The sequence below is a fragment of the Rhinolophus sinicus genome, chromosome 14 (genome assembly GCF_057876585.1).
Source record: "Rhinolophus sinicus isolate RSI-liver-muscle chromosome 14, RSI-T2T, whole genome shotgun sequence".
Classification (NCBI taxonomy): Eukaryota; Metazoa; Chordata; class Mammalia; order Chiroptera; family Rhinolophidae; genus Rhinolophus; species Rhinolophus sinicus.
Genome location: NC_142514.1, coordinates 71,556,346 through 71,574,346, shown reverse-complemented (window position 1 = coordinate 71,574,346; position 18,001 = coordinate 71,556,346). Strand labels below are relative to the sequence as shown.

At 33.4% G+C, this 18,001-nt stretch overlaps 1 protein-coding gene across 2 annotated transcripts in view; it reads right to left on the bottom strand.

Annotated features, from left to right (window-relative positions):
• Positions 1-18,001, bottom strand: part of ABCD3 (ATP binding cassette subfamily D member 3) — a 65,469-nt gene that overhangs the window by 20,724 nt on the left and 26,744 nt on the right. For both annotated transcript variants that reach the window (XM_019752533.3, XM_074335165.2), the window contains 7 exons: positions 15,892-15,980; positions 9,366-9,435; positions 7,797-7,894; positions 7,328-7,451; positions 5,018-5,074; positions 2,932-3,074; positions 189-258 (listed from right to left, as the gene is read on the bottom strand). In XM_019752533.3, coding sequence (XP_019608092.2) covers positions 189-258; positions 2,932-3,074; positions 5,018-5,074; positions 7,328-7,451; positions 7,797-7,894; positions 9,366-9,435; positions 15,892-15,980 — 651 coding nt within the window. The remainder of the gene's footprint in view (positions 1-188; positions 259-2,931; positions 3,075-5,017; positions 5,075-7,327; positions 7,452-7,796; positions 7,895-9,365; positions 9,436-15,891; positions 15,981-18,001) is intronic.

Sequence of the window (18,001 nt, the reverse complement as noted above, 5' to 3'; positions counted from 1 at the left end):
ATTTGAATTAATCTACCCATTTTTATAGTTAGGCAATTTAATATAGATATGACAGTATTTATTCTCATCTTTATGAAAACATGTTATAAAAATCCTTTATAGCTATTTAAAAGCAAATATCTTAAAAATTAGCATAGGCCAAAAAAAATCTTTCCATAAATACGTGAGCCTCAAGCATGTAATCTTACCAGTTTTCGGAAGACTGTGTGGATTGTCTGCTTTTCTCTTTTATTCCCATTGTAAAAGGCAATTTCTTCACTATTAAAAAAATAATTTAGCAATTAATTTTAATGTTACCTAAGCCTGAAAAATAACTGAAATACAGTATTTGATGCCTGAACATCTGTATTTAAATGGACATTTTGTGACTAAGAGCTAAAGCCATGGTCTGTACTTGACACCCTGCTCCTAGCTCAGCTGATCAGAGCACAGGAATACATACCTGACTGGGTCAACTATACGTCGCATAGCCATATGTAACCTGGCTGGAAAATGCTCTGGGCTAATTATCAAAAATTTGAGTCAAGAAATAAGAAGGAAGTTGCCATGATATATAGGAAGGCAGGGCTGGATCAGGCATCATAGAGTACAAATTGAGCACACATCCAGATAGGAAGGCGTGAAAGCAACAGCTAGAAAAAGATACATAGTGATGCCATGACATACAGTCTTCGAAAGACAGAAAAGCAAACTAAGTGCTGATGGCTTCACAGTGCCAACTCTCAGGAGGCACAGCTGCATAGTCATGCTTATTCTTGAAACGCCCACCATATCCTCACAACTTCTGTTTTCTTAGGCTGGTTTGACTGGATTCACAAGGGCTACAGGATCTTGACTAGAAATAAAAGGGCCTTTTTATAGGTGAAGAAAGGTTCAATGTAGTTACATAAATCTGTGAAAGTCATTCAGCTAGCCAGTCAAGCAGCTGTTATAACTCATATCTGACCCTAAAGTCTAGTCTTTCCACTCTATTCAGTGTAATGTAAACTTTCCCTGCAAAGTACCTCTTACAGCAAAGTAAAGATTTACACAGAAGTCCAGAAGGCACAGTTAAAACAGCCTTCAATAAACACCTAATATTTCTTTAAAGTCTCTTTTCTCTCTTAAAACCTTATGTGAATTTTATATTCTACTCTAAAATGTACCTGTATTTTTTTCCCATCGTAAAAACAAGGTAGCTCCTATTTTAACCCCTTCAAGTAAAATTAACTTTCCATAAAGATGCACCATGTTTGACCTGTGTTTTATGGTCCCCTTGACACAATGATACAGAGCCCCAAGGTATCAGAATCCCAGTATAAGAAACACAATTCTACACCTATAATTAATTATTTTTCTTACTTCCTTCTACCTCCTCCACACCTTTAAGCCAATGGAAGAAGATGAGGTGAGAATTCTACTTCTCCTGAACTGAGTCATTTGAGACCCAGTCTAAAACCTGAAAAGACAAAACATCCTAGAGTACTGATGGCTGCCTATCCAACATTTATTCTCTTCCTTGTCCTTTTTCCTAAGAGAACCCCAATTTTCTTAAAAGTTATCTATCCTTTTCTGGGTATCCAAATGGTTTAGTAATGGCCTCAACCTCATCCACAGGGACTGAGTTTCAAATGGTCTAAGCCAATTACTTTGCTGTAATTGCTTTAGGCACGACCAAGTGATAATTCTGGCTAACAAGGTGTGAAAGGAAAGTCTGCTGTAGGGCTTCTGGCAAGTTTCCTTGTTCTCTTAAAGATAGCAGAAGAGATGGCCCATTCTGCTTTCTGGACCTTTTGCAGGGGGGGGGGGGGGGGCTAGTGGGATCTGGAACTGCTTTTGACATTTTGTGGTCACAGTAAGAATTAACCTGAGGAAAGGGGCAACATACAAAGGAGGGCAGGGCCAAGAAAACATCAAAGAAGAGCCAGAGCCCTGATCATGCTGTGGCTGGAAGTGCTTTATCTTAAGAGTTGTTCTGTAAAGTAGTAAATATCCTTATTGCTGGAACCTTCTGAGTCAGGGTTTTCTGATTCTTGCAACAGAAAGAATCCTAGCTGATACCATCTTTCATTCCCTTGACAAATCACCTCTGTACTCAACAACCTATTCCTCTGCCTAGAGCACAAAACCCTATTTAAAACTGGTACCATTTTAGCAATCCAAGGAAACAAAGGAAGAGGGAACTGTTAAAAGAGTAACTTCCTAAGTAATTTTGTAAACGTCTACAGGGTAGTAAATAAATTTTGGCACCCTCAATATGACTTAAGGTTGACAGATCAATATATGAGAAAATTTACTGAGTATCTGTTACATACCAAAAACTGTGCTGGAAGTGCGCACGTGCTCTCTCTCTTTCTCTCTCTCTCATTACACACACACACACACACACACACACACACACACACACACACATGTATATTTCATATTTAATATTCTCTACCTATTAAACAAGAAAAGTAATGCTATGAATAACTTGCCAAAAGTCATAGGATATATAATTGATAAGTGAAGGAGGTAGATTTTGCATCTAGTCAGGCTAGCTCCAAAGCTCAATACTTTTTCCTCCTATTTTGGATTTTAAACTATCTGGAAATTAGGTAGAGAGACATTTAGTGAGACTGAATTACTGAGTATTCCAAACATAGTCTCAAATAAAACTATTTTGGGATAAAGTGAGACAAAATTTTCTATGAAGTACTGTAAGTAAATCTGAATTGTATTTTGGCTATGTTTAAAGTGAAATTAAGAGAAAATTAGTCAATAAACAACATGAAGAGGAGAATCAGGGATACTACTAGAAAAAGGGTTATAAAACTGATATTCTCCATAATGTGTATTTTCAAGAGGTAAATACACACAGACACAATTTCAGTAACAGTGTTACCTGACTTTCAATATCCACAAAAATTAATTTTTAGTACAGCTAAATATATTTAATACATTTTTCCTCACCTGTTTGTGATGAGCCGGGAATTAACGTATCTATACTCTCCTTCATACTTTTGCTCAGTTATTGTCATCTTACCAATGGGTCTTCTAAGGCGAGTTAGGAATAGCCCAGAAACAAGCAAGTAGGCCATCATGCTTGCAGGGCCCTATTATTATTGTAAGAGAAAGATACAAATTTCAAGGATATTTAATAAATGTACTGGATCTAAAATGCACAATTGTTACAATTAACTCCAGTGACTTTGAGAGACACTGATCTTTTGGCTAATTTTTTCCCCTTAATAGTTTCTTCTCCAACACACACACTGGGCCTCTACACTTTACTGCTCATTGACTTCTCCCACCAGTGCAGCTCATCCCCCAGCTCTCCCGAATATGCTCACCTAAAAACTCCTAATGGCAGTCATCATTCTTTCTATGCCATCTGAAACTCTACTGATGGAACTCCTCTTGAATTTTTCTGAAGATTCCACAATAACTCAGACCTCTTTTTCACCTTCTCTTTGAATGTTAACATTCCCTGAGGTTTCTTCCTTACCTCTCTTTTCTTCCCAAATTTCTATCTCTAGTCCCATTACTCCTAAGAATCCAAGACATTATTTTCAAGGTAAGTACTATTCATCTTTACCTCACTACTCTGTCGAGCCTCAAGCTTAGTTCTCCCAAACACACTCCACCTGCCTTTCCATTCTCATACATCTTGCTTCCAGCTCCATACTTTCTGTCTTGGTAAGTGACCTCATCATCCACTGACCATCCTGAGAGAGAAGCTTCGAGCTTACCTTTCCAAACTCATCACGGAAACTTCCCTCGTTCCCATATATATCCTATGTTCTGCCATACTGAAATAATTGTTTCCTGAACATGCCATTCAATTAAGTTGTTCTTACGTTTGGCAAGCCTGACATAGCTAATGAATGCATACGCATCCTCCTCAAAGAAGTTCAAATATCACCTCCAATTCTCCCGGACACTAAATACTTTAATCAAACTTCTATTATTGGACTTAACACTCTGCATTAGATTTCCTTGTACATCTATCTCTTTCACCAAATCATAATCCTTCCTGAGCAGGGGAAATGTATCTTATGCATTTTTTTAATTCCTTCTACTCAGTATAATATGTGTAGAATATAGTGTGTATCCAAGATTTTTTAAATTAAATATAATTGATTCATGCATTTCAACGAAACATAGTTTCTACCTTCAAGAAATTCAGAATCAGATAACAGAAATACCTGGAGGTATATTTAAGTAATATAAAAATGTAATAAGTACCATAAAAATATAGAGACCCCCCAAAAAAAAAGAGACAAGAGAAATTAGTAAATTCCTTAGAATAAGGAATTTACTTATAGTAAAAACATGCTACAAGAATGATTAAATCAGGATTAAGAGATAGAAAAAGTTAGGAAAGTAGACAATAAAATTCAAATAAAAATCTGCTTTCCCCAGTGCTTTGGAAAGGAATAAAAAGCACTCTATAATTTATCAACTACAAAATGGATATACATATGCATGTATATATATTTATGCATAAAGCAACCATAGTATTATGTGGTTGTGTTATATAACAATAACATTATATAGTAAATGACTCAAGTTAGACTTCAATGAGAACACTCAGAAAAATTTAAAGGTAATTCTTACCAACACAAATATCAGAGAGACAGGGTAATAAGGCTCACGGATACCCAACCATTTATATAAAATATTCTTGAAACTGGTATAGCCATTCTAAAGGTATTCTTGATATTTTAACATTCAAATTTCTTGTTAAAATGACTGTCTCCAAACCTCTTTTTAGACATTTCTTTGCAACAATAAGTACATGTATGTTCAATGTTAAACACTGCACTTCTGGTTATTGACACCACAAAAATTTTCCAAGTATGTGACTTAAGGAAAATTTAAAAAGCTAAATTAGAATAATTTTTAAATCTCTCGTACAGTATTATTTTATATCCATACTTTATTAGGTACATCTTACAAAAATATGTTCTTGAGATACATAAAAATTCTTAAAACCATCAGCTATTCATAATACAGCATTATAGCAATTTAAAAGACAAAATAAAAGTAAACTCACCTGAGCTCCTATTGCACTTGTTAACTTGAAGATATACAAAACTATGTCTAAAAATGGCTGTAAAATAAATATTAGAAGGTACAAAATTAAAAAGCAACTAGATAACCTAGATTGACAGCTAATACATGTTAAATACAAAATGCTATTCAACACTTAACAGATAATTGTCAACATGTAGAGTTCCCATTATGCATAATGTACTGTAATATCATGTAGACCAATCAATACATAAAAGACAGTTCTTATTCTCAAGAAACTTAAAATGGAGACAGACAACTTCACCAATGTCTACTGACAATCAAATGGGAAAAACATTTATAGCTTTCTGTCAACTGAGGTAGCTCTAACCATTAGTAACTAAGTAATTTCTCAAGATAGTGCAAAGACACTGAATAAAATGACTTGAGCTATAACCCCAAATCTGCTACCAGCTTTTGTGGCTTCTACATACATATCTTCCCCTGTAAAAATGAGAGGCTCTTCCTGCTCTTAATATTGTTTGATTCTATTATTTTATCACAACATCCATATGTTGAAATAATCAAGTGAGCCTAAGTATCTAAGTTTCTGATATAAAATTCAAACTTCTAGACCTAAAAGAATACATAAATGTACTGCTCCTCACACAGAGACAGCTCAACTGACATACCAAGTTCTACATATTTTGAAGTGTTTTCCCAAAAACCCAAATTGTGTTGATTCACTTAAGTATATAGCCATGCCTTCCTGACTAATATCAGCATTACCAGGATAGGTGACTTGGTTTATTAATTGGCTTGTACTAAGATGAACCTTTTCTTTTTTGTCTTACAAGTTGTCAAGAAGCTAGAAATACTTGTAAATTTTAAGTACATCCAAAAGTCATTAATAAATATAATAACATAATTCAAGTTAGAGTCCAATTAGATAATTTAAAAATGTGTATATAAATATATATATATATATATATACACACACACACACACTGTAGTGCACACCACCACTTCAATTAATTAATTCAATATTTTACCCTATTACAGATGTGACAAGACCTGAGCCATAAACTTGCTCAAGTGCCAAGGTGTAAAAACTATATGTCTGCAGAATACATGAAAATTTTTATATATATACCCCACCACCCAACACAGACACAGACACAGACACACACACACACACACACACACACACACACAGAATAAACTTTAAAATGTGGTAATGGGGGTTGAAAAGAAAGCTGAATTGCTGAATAATTTGTAGTTGTGTTAGAGTTCTAGAGTTTGGGATCAGTTAGCAAAGGCTTCTAGAAAGCTGACTAAACAACAAAGTTTGGTATGAAGTGAAAAGGTATCGTAGTAGTGGGCCTATCACGAGGGGGGGAAGAAGCTCTGTAGATATGTATCACTTTAAGAATTGCCTATCCTCCCTCCATCCACATGGTTGAAGTGGGAGCATTCCTTTTCTTACAACGCGACCCAGGCCCTTCCTTTGTATATGGTTTTCTTTGCCTCAAGAGTCGATATATCTGCATCAATTGTGGCCAGAGACAAAGAAACTGTCAATGGTCCAGTATGAGAAAAAGCTACCACCCCAGACCAAGAGCGGTCATGTGGATTAAAGTGGGAAATCTACCATGAAGAGGGGAGAGAATCCTGGGTAGACAATCCTATAGGTGCCCATTACATGCCATAGTCAACGCAAGAGGTAACAGCAAAGAAGATAGATTAATGAGAAGACTATAGCAAAAGCTATGAGATGAGTAAGATAAAGAACTGAGGAAATCAGCAAGAAGAAAACTGGTTAAGGCCTACCATTTGAGTCAAGAGGTTTGTCCACTATCTGGGAAAGGGGGAAATACAGTAATTAGAAGAAAACTGAAATAAACTAACATCTTATGAAAATTTTTTGACTATTACTTAAACAATCTATTAGAATTAGAGATACTGAAGCAGAGAAATGGGCAGGAAGAAGTCCTAACCTACTATTACAGATGTGGAATTAGGAATATTAAATTGACCATCAATCTGTAACAATTGCCAAAAGTACACAGGTCAACAGATTAAAATTTAAATTTCTGTTGCTTTACTGAAATTAGCCTGTAAAATTCTTATGAAATCTTTATAAGACACTTAATTCTCAATTCTTGGACAAAGCACCTCATAAAAATATAAAAAATTACATAATTATAGTTAAAACTAGTATAACTCTAATTTTCTTATAAAAGCATTAAATATTTATACGCTGCTGTTATATCCATCAAATCAATTCTATATAAATTTGCTTACATTCAAAATTCAACAAATTAACAAATAATAAAAAAATAGACAAACTTACCTTACTAAGATTTGAATACAGATCGACTACACTGTTACAAAACTTTTCTACATCTTGTGTAAGCAGCTGGTCTGGATTAGCTATTCTGTTGTCCAGATTTCCCATTTTATAGTATGTGAAAGCTCTAAAATAACAATAAGAAAATAACTTTTAACGAAATGTTGTTTTTTAAATTCACATTATACTACATAGTCCAAATTACTAGAAACAGAAAAGTTTGCAGCTGGAAGGGGCCCCCAAAAATTGTCCTAATTTATTTTAAGACGAGGAAGGAAGTCCAGAGACAGATGACTTGTCAATTTAACGGAATTAGATTCCAAATAGTTGAAGTCTTTCCCTATGTGTTTCTGGGTCTGCGAGCAATTTCCTTGAAAACCGTGTCCAATAAAAAAGAAAAACTTCTTCATCTCAATATAAGTATTACTGTTCAGTTTAAGTATTTTTAACACAAAAATAGATTATTACTTACTGGAGATACTCCTCATAGAGGTGTTTGGTTAGTCTTACTCGGAAGCACAGTTTGAGCTCATTTAACCCAAACTTCAAGAAGTTATTAACCAAAGAGATCTAAAACAAACAAACATACACACATTACTGGTTTTGCTTCATTTCTACTTACTAAATCATAATTTATTTCTCCTGAAATCCTATGATTTTTGTAACTGATAGTCCAAATTTCTATAGTTCAATTCTGTTTTACTCAAAACTTACAAAAATACAAAGAGAACATGCTAAACCAAATGCAACTGACTATATTATCCTGACATGTTAAACTTTACTTGGAACTTAATTTTAGAATATGTTAATTTCATTAATTATGAGAAGCATCTTGCTATTATTTTTGGTAAACAAAAAAAGTCACATCTGTCACCTTTCTAATGTAAAGGACTTGCTTTTAGGAACACTGGCATTTATGTTTATATCTTCTGTGTCCTACTACATACCACCGTAGACAATGAATTCTATATATGCTGCATTTGTATTTGTTAAAAAAAGTAGTGTAAGTCTTACACCAACTACTGCAATTTTCCAGATTATTTCTAGAGTCATATTTACTACTCTTTGCCATCATATTAATTCTTCCACAGTTCTGAAGTCACCTTTACATAAAATTTTTCTCTAAACACTGGTCTTCTGCTGAATCTCAATTTTTGACTGATATCTAAGCTACTTATCTCACTTTTTGTTATTTTAAAAGGTCTAAAAGCCTTGTATGTCCATCCTCAAGCTTTATTAAACCTGATATATAATCTAATTAATTGGATTTTTGCAATTAAGCTCCTCCTTTTTACTCTCATATTTAAAACACTAAAATTCTTATACTGCCAATAAAATAAAGAACCAAGCTAACAAAACCTTGAAAACCATGTCCAATAAAAGTTTTTATTTAAAATTTTTAAGCATTTATTAAAAATTTAATGTTTAAAAATTTTAAACATTTATGTTTAAAATTAAAAATTTAACGTTTAAAAATTTTAAACATTTATTAAAAATTAACACCTTAATTTTTAATAAATTCATATAATAAATTCCAATTTAACTTAAACTTCATTAGAGGTTCAAGTTACTGTAATATACAGCCTAAAGTAATAAATCTCTATCAGGGTGATTTTGCAACCACATCTCCCTGCTCCCTACCTCAGCCCCCATGGGACATTTGGCAATGTCTGGAGACATTTGGTTGTCACACTGGGAGAGGGACACTACTGCCATTTACTTGGAACTTAATTTTAATGTTTAGTGGAATCTACTAAACGTTCGAGAAACCCAGGCCGAAAGGTTAAAAAAAAAAAAAAATTCATCCACATATGTATACATCTACATATGCATAATTGAACTGAAGATAATTCCTTTTAATTTCTCTGTCTAGTATTGAAGGTTTACACTGAAATATTCTGCTACAAGTTACATAACTAATTTTGAAATAGGAATTCTGTATCTTAAATCTTTAAAGAACTTAATAACTAAATATCCTTAAAGACTTTAGCAAGATGCAATTTTATTCCCTGTGTAAAGTTTTTTAAAGAATTACACTTACGAGAGGCATGGCAGCGATGAAGTTGAATAAGTATCTCTTGAAATCTTTTCTGCTACGACCAATGATACCACTGCAAACCACCACATGCAATGCATTAGTTGCAAAAGAAGCAATTTTTAACACTAAGAAAACTTCTGTAAAGCTCTGAAATTACCCGTGGACATTTTTATTTAATCAAAAGAATCAATAAGGAAAAAAGATGCTAAAAAACACTTCCTTATAAAAACATGTTTCCAACTTTTGAAATTTTATCATTTTAAACAGCTTGCTTGAGAATTACTCCCTAAATGGCAAAATTGAATAGGAATAACTAGTTCTTTCCTTAGTAAAAATAGTAATTTTAAAAAAGGCTTAGGCTGTCACAAAAGGAGTTTAGATGGCAAAGCACTAGACTCTATAGACTCAAGAATGGGTTATTATGGATAAAATAAACTAGTTTTTTTTGTTGTTTTTTTCCTTAAATGTTTTAACATTCTGACTTTCATTTGTATGAATACATTTATAGAATTAATCTCTAGACAGACAGACTAATGAGAGATCACCAAATTCTTACTTATTATATGGGGCCAAAACAAATACTTTAAGCTTTGTGGGCCATAAAGGTCTCTGTTGCAATTACTCAATTCTGCTACTGTACAGCAAAAACAGCCAAGAATGAGATCGGTTGTGTCCTAATAAAATTTTACCAAAACAGATGATATTGGGATTTGACCTACGGGGTCTACTTTGCTGACCCTGGGACTAAATGATAACTCAGAGAGTAGATCACTGGGGTTCCTCAAAGCCTCAATCTATTAACACACTTCAACTAAACAAGCTCCTCTTTTTTTAAAATCTGTTTTTAATCTATTTTACATATTTATGTTTTTAAAACATCTTACTTTTAAAGTAAAAGTTCCACTACTTTTTATTAAAAGTTTGAAAACCATTATATCATATAAGAATCTCTGACTACCATATATCTATGATCTAGTAAAAAGAGATGATTTATTTGATCACACTTTTTTCAAATAACATTTATTAATACTCCTAAGTGTAAATAAATTTTGAAAAACACTGCACTAAATGATTTCAACCTAACTCCACACCCAAAAAAATGACAGGTATATATGATAGAGAAATAATTTGTCTTTTATGAGGGAGGAGGTGAACAAGCCAAGTAATGTTAGCAGGTCTTTTAGAGAAAAAAGTTTCGCGGTCAATCAAATTTGGGAAAACCTGGGTTAAATAAAGCTTAACAAATGTCTTTACCAAATACCTCCTCAAAGTTCTATTGTATATGTGCATTATAACTCTGATAGAGCTTTGCAGCATGTAGCATTTCCTCTGTCATAACTAGGATTCCACAAAACATACTTCGAGAAAGTAACTTTACACTGACAGAAAAATTAATAGTCCAATTTTGATATAACTGCTAAAAAGTGGGGAAAAAAGTTGAACTAGAAAAAAGTTAAAATAGAACCATAGAATAAGAATTAGAGACAAGAAGCAATAAGGCAGTACAAAAAGTTCAAAGGTTTAAATTAAAATTGTTTGAACCAAACTTGACATGACACCAAAGTGCTTTAGTGCTGCCCAAGCTGCGATACACACAAAATTATAAAACTTTGGTAAAACACATGTCATCATTCAGCAATGGTTTACCATTGGAATAGCAGCTATAAACTTAAAAAATGGTTTCTTGAATAAAGCCGTATTTCTGCTTATTATTCCACTGCAAAAAAAGAAAAATAATAAAGAATAATTTTACAGTAGCCCATCTTTATTACTTCCAACATACACAAGAATCTTTATAAAAAATAGTTTGGTAACTTTAAAATGCTGCTTGTAGCCAAATGGGTGAAAATAAAATATATCTTGATGATTACATATAGCAGCAACAAGGCAGAAAGACTGTCCTCCATATAATGGAATTACCAGTTTCTACCTTAAAGAAGGGATCTGTCCTAATTAACATTTGCCCACACTCCAAAATCATTAGTCCCTGCTAACAAATAAGCCTAAAAGATATAAAGCATATTAAAATGAAGTACACTAAGTGATGAGACACCGGGGATTGTAATGGTGGCACTAAATCTTCTATTTTGAGATTTGGATCTCTGGTATAATTTGATTTAATGAGTATAATTTAGCTTGGGAATTGTTGAAAGCTTTCTTTTCTTTGCCTTCCTCCCCTCCCGCCAAACCTTATTTGCATTTTCAATGGTTCTGTTTACTTTGGCCACGCAGGCCCTGTGACTAGGACTAGGTATTGCATTTGTATGGGATCCACTCTGGGTTCCAACTTAAATCTACACAATATATGCAAAAGTTGTGGATAAGCAGTTTAATCACTTCTCCCACCCCAACAGACCAAGCCAAACTCAACAGAAAATTCCACTACAGGCCAAAGAAAGTTACATCCTGATTAGAAAATATAAAATGTGAAAACAAAGACTCGATGCAGTTGTTTGCAGTAGTTTCCAGCAGACTCTGCCCAGCCGAGCCTTCTCTTAGCTTAATAAACCTTTCCTCCGTATTTCTACCTGCCTTGTGAATTATTTCATAACCTACAAACAAGCAGCCACAACACTAAGGACCATAACAAGTCTTTTAGACTCTTTTTCTTTTTTTCAGCAGAAATACATGAACCTAAACCTACTTTGAAAGAGGCAAAAAGAAAGTGACAGATAAATCCATTTACAATGTAGTTTTAGTAGCAAATTAAAGAAATGTGTAAATTTTTCAAATAAAACTGTTCCATATGATGACTTCATAACATTTTAAAACTTGTAATTGGATCAAATATCAAATATTTCATATGTAGTTCAAAAACATGTATTAAGCAGAAAGTTAACAATTAACTTTAAAATGATCGCTTCACAATTCATGAGTTTGAGTTAAGAATATAAGGAGGTTCCTTGTACTATTCTTACACTTTTCTGTAAGTTTAAATTGTATCAAAATAATTTTTTTAGAAACTCTTAAATTTTTTGTTTTTCATTTTTCTACATTTCATAACCAAAATTTAAAACTAAGTACCCAATGAGTTGATTACTTTAGTACAATTACAAGCTGGCTCATGCTACATGATTAACTTTCCTCTTTCCATCATCACCAATTAAATTAATACACTACCTACTCTTAGCAAGGTATTTTCTCCAGGGCATTAAGTCTTGAAAATATTTATTGGCATCTGTTCAATTAAAGAGGAAAATCCCTAGTTTAGAAGAGTATTTTTCTTTTGGATTACAAAAACATGAAATCACAAAACCTGAATAAAAGGGAAAAATTTTAAAATAAACTAATCTATACTATACCATAATTGTGCCAGGGTTTCTTGTATGTGATATGTGACTGATTCTATATAGATACTTAATATAACATTGCTCATAGCAGACGTAATCTGTATATTTTTGCCACAGGTAATTAACAATGCTATAATTGGGGAGTCTGTATTTTTATTAATAGATATGGCATTTAAATAATGAAGTCATCAAAGCAAAAAGCATAAAACCCTACAATCGTGTAAAAAAAGTATAAAGGTCTTCTCCACATAAATTATACAAAGGATTCAAATTACTTGCCATATAGCTAATAAAAATAGAACTCAGTGATAAAATCGATCCTCCTACAGCTGATATGCTAGTAGCAATGAACAAACATTTTAATTATATTTATACTGAACTTCGTAGCATTTGCTAGAGCATTCACTAGAGCACAGACACAAAATTGACAAAACTCCCCACCAAACACCCTACAAACATCTACAAACCTAGGAGACCAGAGAGTCAACAAGCCCTCAACTTGGCTTCTAACAAGATTTTTAGGCCTTCACTTTTAAATATGAAAGGAAAGCCTGTAACATGAATAACAAAGATCAGAACACACAAAGGACCATGAAGGAAACAAACAAGGTGAAGAGCTAAAAAAAAAAGTCACAGACTTTAAAGAATGACTGCTACAAAAATGGAAAGTGAAAATCCATATAAAAATATAACTCTTAAAAATAAAATTATAATAAAAATTCACTAGATAATAAAATTAAATTTCCTAGAATGTGGAATAAAATATCAGAAAACTGTATAGGAGTTATAAGATAATCAAATGATCATCCAGCAGGTCCAACACTCAACTAACAAGGATTCCAGAAAAAGTATATAAAAAAAAATGGAGAGGGAAATTTTTTTTTAAAACACAAGAAAATTTCTCAGAATGAAGAATGAGTTTATAGATTTAAGGGAGTCTACTTAGTGCCCAGCCCAATAAATTAAAAAAAAAGAAAAAATCACACCAACATTCAGTAAAATTCCCAAACACCAGCAATACAGCATCAATAACAAATGATCATAAAAGCTTCCAAAGGGGAAAAAAGAGATCCATTGCTGAGGAAAGGCAACCAGTAAGGAAATGGGCCTCAACACTTACGTGAAAGCGAGATCACTACAGTTTTTAGCCTTGGCTGTTACTCAGAATCACCTGGGCTGTTTCAAAAAGTAGTAACTAATTGAATCAGAATATCTAGGGATGAGCCCAGGCATTAGTACTTCTCAAAATTCCCCAGATGAGTCTAATGATCCTGTAGCTAAGGCTGAGAACCAGTGAGCAATACAGAAGACCCCAGGAAAGCACAGAATTTGATGCTTTCCAAATTCTGACAAAAAAGTGATTTCCAACTTAGAATGTATAAAATAAAAATACAGCTATATTATCATTCAAGTGTGAGAAGACTTCATCAGTTCTACAAGGTCTCAAAAATTTACTTCCTTTGTACCCTTTCTCAGAAAAAGACTGCATCTGTCAAAATGAGAAAGTAAAGTGAGGAAGAGGAAAACAAAAGATCTGGAAAATAGGTTATTTAATGCAGGAGAGAAACATGAAGGAAATTGTCAAGATCGTGAAAAAAAAACAAATTCAAACATCACTGCCATTTAGTGGGCCTAAGTGCAATCAATCCTGACTAGAGCAGGAAGACAGGAAACTAACAAGAGGCATGGGGTGGCGTGGTAATGGAGAGAGAAACAAGTACAGATTATTTGGTGTGTCTGACCATATTACAATACTGAGAAGATTTTACAGTGTTATCAATAAGCTTGAGTTGATTTAATAAGAAGTAGGCAAAAACCTAAAGCACAAAAAACTTGCACTTTATAAATGCCAGGAAAAACAAAAAGTGGTATATAAAAGAAACTATCAAAGTATATACATGTGGCTCAGCTGTAAACAATAGTCAAAATCATGTGAACAAATCTGTGTGAACAAAACATTGCAATATAACAACACTCACTGAGAGGATGAGCACGGGTGTGGGTATGAGTGTAAAAGAGCTAATTCTCATCTTCCAAAGTAGGAAATAAATACAAAAACTGAAAAATCTAGGAACAGTAACATAATGTTACACTGGAATGCAGAAATAAAAGATGAAATAGTAAAGAGAATAGAAACCGATTGGCTCCAGGAATGACAGTTACAAGTGGGAGAAATGATGCACAGAATTGGTATGTTTGTGACTAAGTCCTGCAAGACGATTTGACAAAAAGCAATATTCACATATTACTTTTTCAGCTGTTCATATATTACTTTGATCAAAATAAAAAAGGTTGACCACAGGTTTCAGAGACCTGTGCTGAATATAGGAGACTACACAATTTACATACAATCAGAAGAATGTGGTTTGGGCTTTAATCCTATGCCAATCACCTTCTTTATTCTCCTACACAGATGAGTCAGAAAACATGTGCATAAAGCACTGTTCCTCTTCCTACATATTCTCTAAGAAGTAAACCAAGAATGTGAGGGGGAAAAAACCTATATTTCAAAGTCTGGAAGCATTTAAATATTTTAAGTACTGTTATTCAAAAAGTTAGATTAAGTATTTAAGAAATTTTCTGATAAAATACTGCATACCGGGAAACAAAATTCCAGGAAAATTTTTTTACTGACATTCAAATTAATATCACGAGGAATAAAATCTTTATTAACATGTTGATAAATGTTAATATCCTAACTGTTATTTTTGTTAAATTCAAAATTATCAATTGAAGTAATAATATCATATGTAGTAAGACCATAATGAAAACAAATACTAACTTAAGGAACTAAAGGAAATGTCTAAGATTTGTTTTCCCTTTTAATAAATATTCTCAATATGATTCTTTGAAATGCTTTGTGATTTTCCTCCAAATTGTCTCATGAATTTCAGACGTCCCACTTGGTGACTTGTTTTACCCCTTCCCCCCCACCCCAGCATTTATTATACTAACTTTTCATTTTCTGCCTACTTGTCTAACCCTCTAGGAGCTGCCAGCTGGGCAGGGCTGTGTACAGGGCGTCTCCCCTTCACCAGGACACCCCGATCATAGGGCAGCACGGGGCCTGGCACATGAGAGACACTCAGTAAATGTCTGTCAAGTCAATGAACAAAGACATAATTTGACTTAAGTATTTATACCTAATTTAGGATCAATTTCATTCTTATTAAGATACTGCTTAAATATCAGCCAAATTAGTATTTCATACAAATGGGAGGAAGGTGAATAGAAAGTACCTTTCAATGAGTGTCCCATTTTGAATCATCCAAACATCACAATATGTTCGAGACACCAGCATAACAGCAATAAGTATCAAATAACCTGTCTAAAATAAATCAGGTATAGAAAATTAAATAAATACATTTTAGAAAGTTAAAAGAAACATTACCGTGTTAAAGAGTTTTGGTTTCTAAATTCAAAGCTTTATTCTAGCTTTAAGACAGTTGGCTGACATTTTACCTATAGGCAATTTTTAAATAAGAATTTTAAAATACAAATTGAAAAGGGCTTATAGATCATTTAATCTAACTTTCTCATCCAGAAAATTAAAAGTGAATCCCAGGAAGGTCAAATGACTTGCCTTCATACAATAATCAATGACAGAAGCTAGCAGTGTAACTTAGGTTACCTGAATCACCATGTATTGTGATTGTCTTATAATTTTAATATATGACTGCAATAAATAAAAATGACAATAACTGTCAATATACAATTAAACAACAAATATTGAAGCCTAAAATTTTGCCTAATTAAAATAAATTTGGTTCAAGTTTGTTAGAAAAATAGTGTCCCTGTCCACACAGGGCTTTCTATTTAGTTATTAAGGCAAGATTTACACATAAAACATAAGAAAACAGACTGAGGTAGATAAGTATGTTTACATTACTTCATGTGCTAAGTGGCAGGATCGGAAGGTGTGGGATAGCTAAGGAGGATTATGACATTAGAAATAGATTAACTAGACCAAGTGAAAGAAAGGAGAGAATGAGGATTATGAGTTTTAAAAAAATGAATGATTTAATGGAAAATAAGAAATGGATTAAAACCATAAGAATTATGGTACAGCATATCCAGCAGAGTTTAGACAATATAAAACTATTGCAAGCTTCTAGGTAGAACAAAATGTTTAATGTGTTGTTTAGAAAACATTACTTACGCAATGTGGGGCAAGATGGATAATCAAGGGGGAAGAGATGAGAGGCTAGGAATCAATTACCTCTGCATGAGATGAGAATCTACCCTCCAATCTCTAACACACATTCAAAGTTGACCTTAAACTTCCTAAATTGGAAGAACATGGCATTAACATTAAGAAGCTAAAGTCAGGGAAGAGTGTGTGGCGGGGGGGACATTTGTTGGACAATGTGCTTAATTTCAAAGTTATGGAATTGAGGGGCAACTGCATCTAATACTTTTATAATTTTTGCAAAACAAATATTGGTTTTTAAAGAGGTGAAGGTACTGAAAATATAGCCCTCTAAGTCAAAGACAAGGCAGGGAGTCATAAACACAGAATAAATGAAGCTATAAGACAGAAGACAGTGCCAAAGAAAGTGTGCAATTGTGCGGGGAGAGCTGCTACCCCAATGTTTGCTAGCAAGGAAAATACCATTTTTGTACCCTATCCCAACATCTCAGGTATTCAATTGACAACAGAAGAACCTATGATTGTAAATAAATGCTATCTGTAGCTGTCACTTTAACTATAATGTTAACTTCTAATCCAGACCTTAGTCTTAATCCTAAATTAATCTTTTGAGGTATAAAGGTAGCAACATTAGACAAAGATAGTTTATTTTTTCCTTCATCTTATGTTCTTAGCTTAATTTTTCCTTAAAATAAGTATCAAGTTTACTTCTATCACTTGAGCAAAATCTGGCAAACTTTACTTACTGACAGTCCTGAAATGCCTTTATACAAAAGATTCTTTATACAAAGAATCACCAGTCTGCCATTAATAGGTCCGTAGACTATCCCAGAAACTAAAGATCTGAATTGATTTAGGCACTCCCTCACCATATGATACATATGAACTTCCATTTATTCACATGTAGCATTTTCATTTCTCTACTTCCTAAATTAATTCATCTATCTCTATCTCCCATCATGTGGGATTTCTATGCCAGTTTACGTCACTTTCTTAAACGGGGGTCAAACTTGGATTATTAGATTCCTCAAAGATGGTACATACAATGACTCTGTGGCATGGCTACACCTACACAAAACCGGGAGGATGGCCAAATTAGGCCCTTCTACCTCTGTACTAACTCCCAGAGAGCTATCCAATGTTTCACATTCATTGTATACTCTGCAAACTCCTGCTAAGCACTTAAATGAGCATTATGC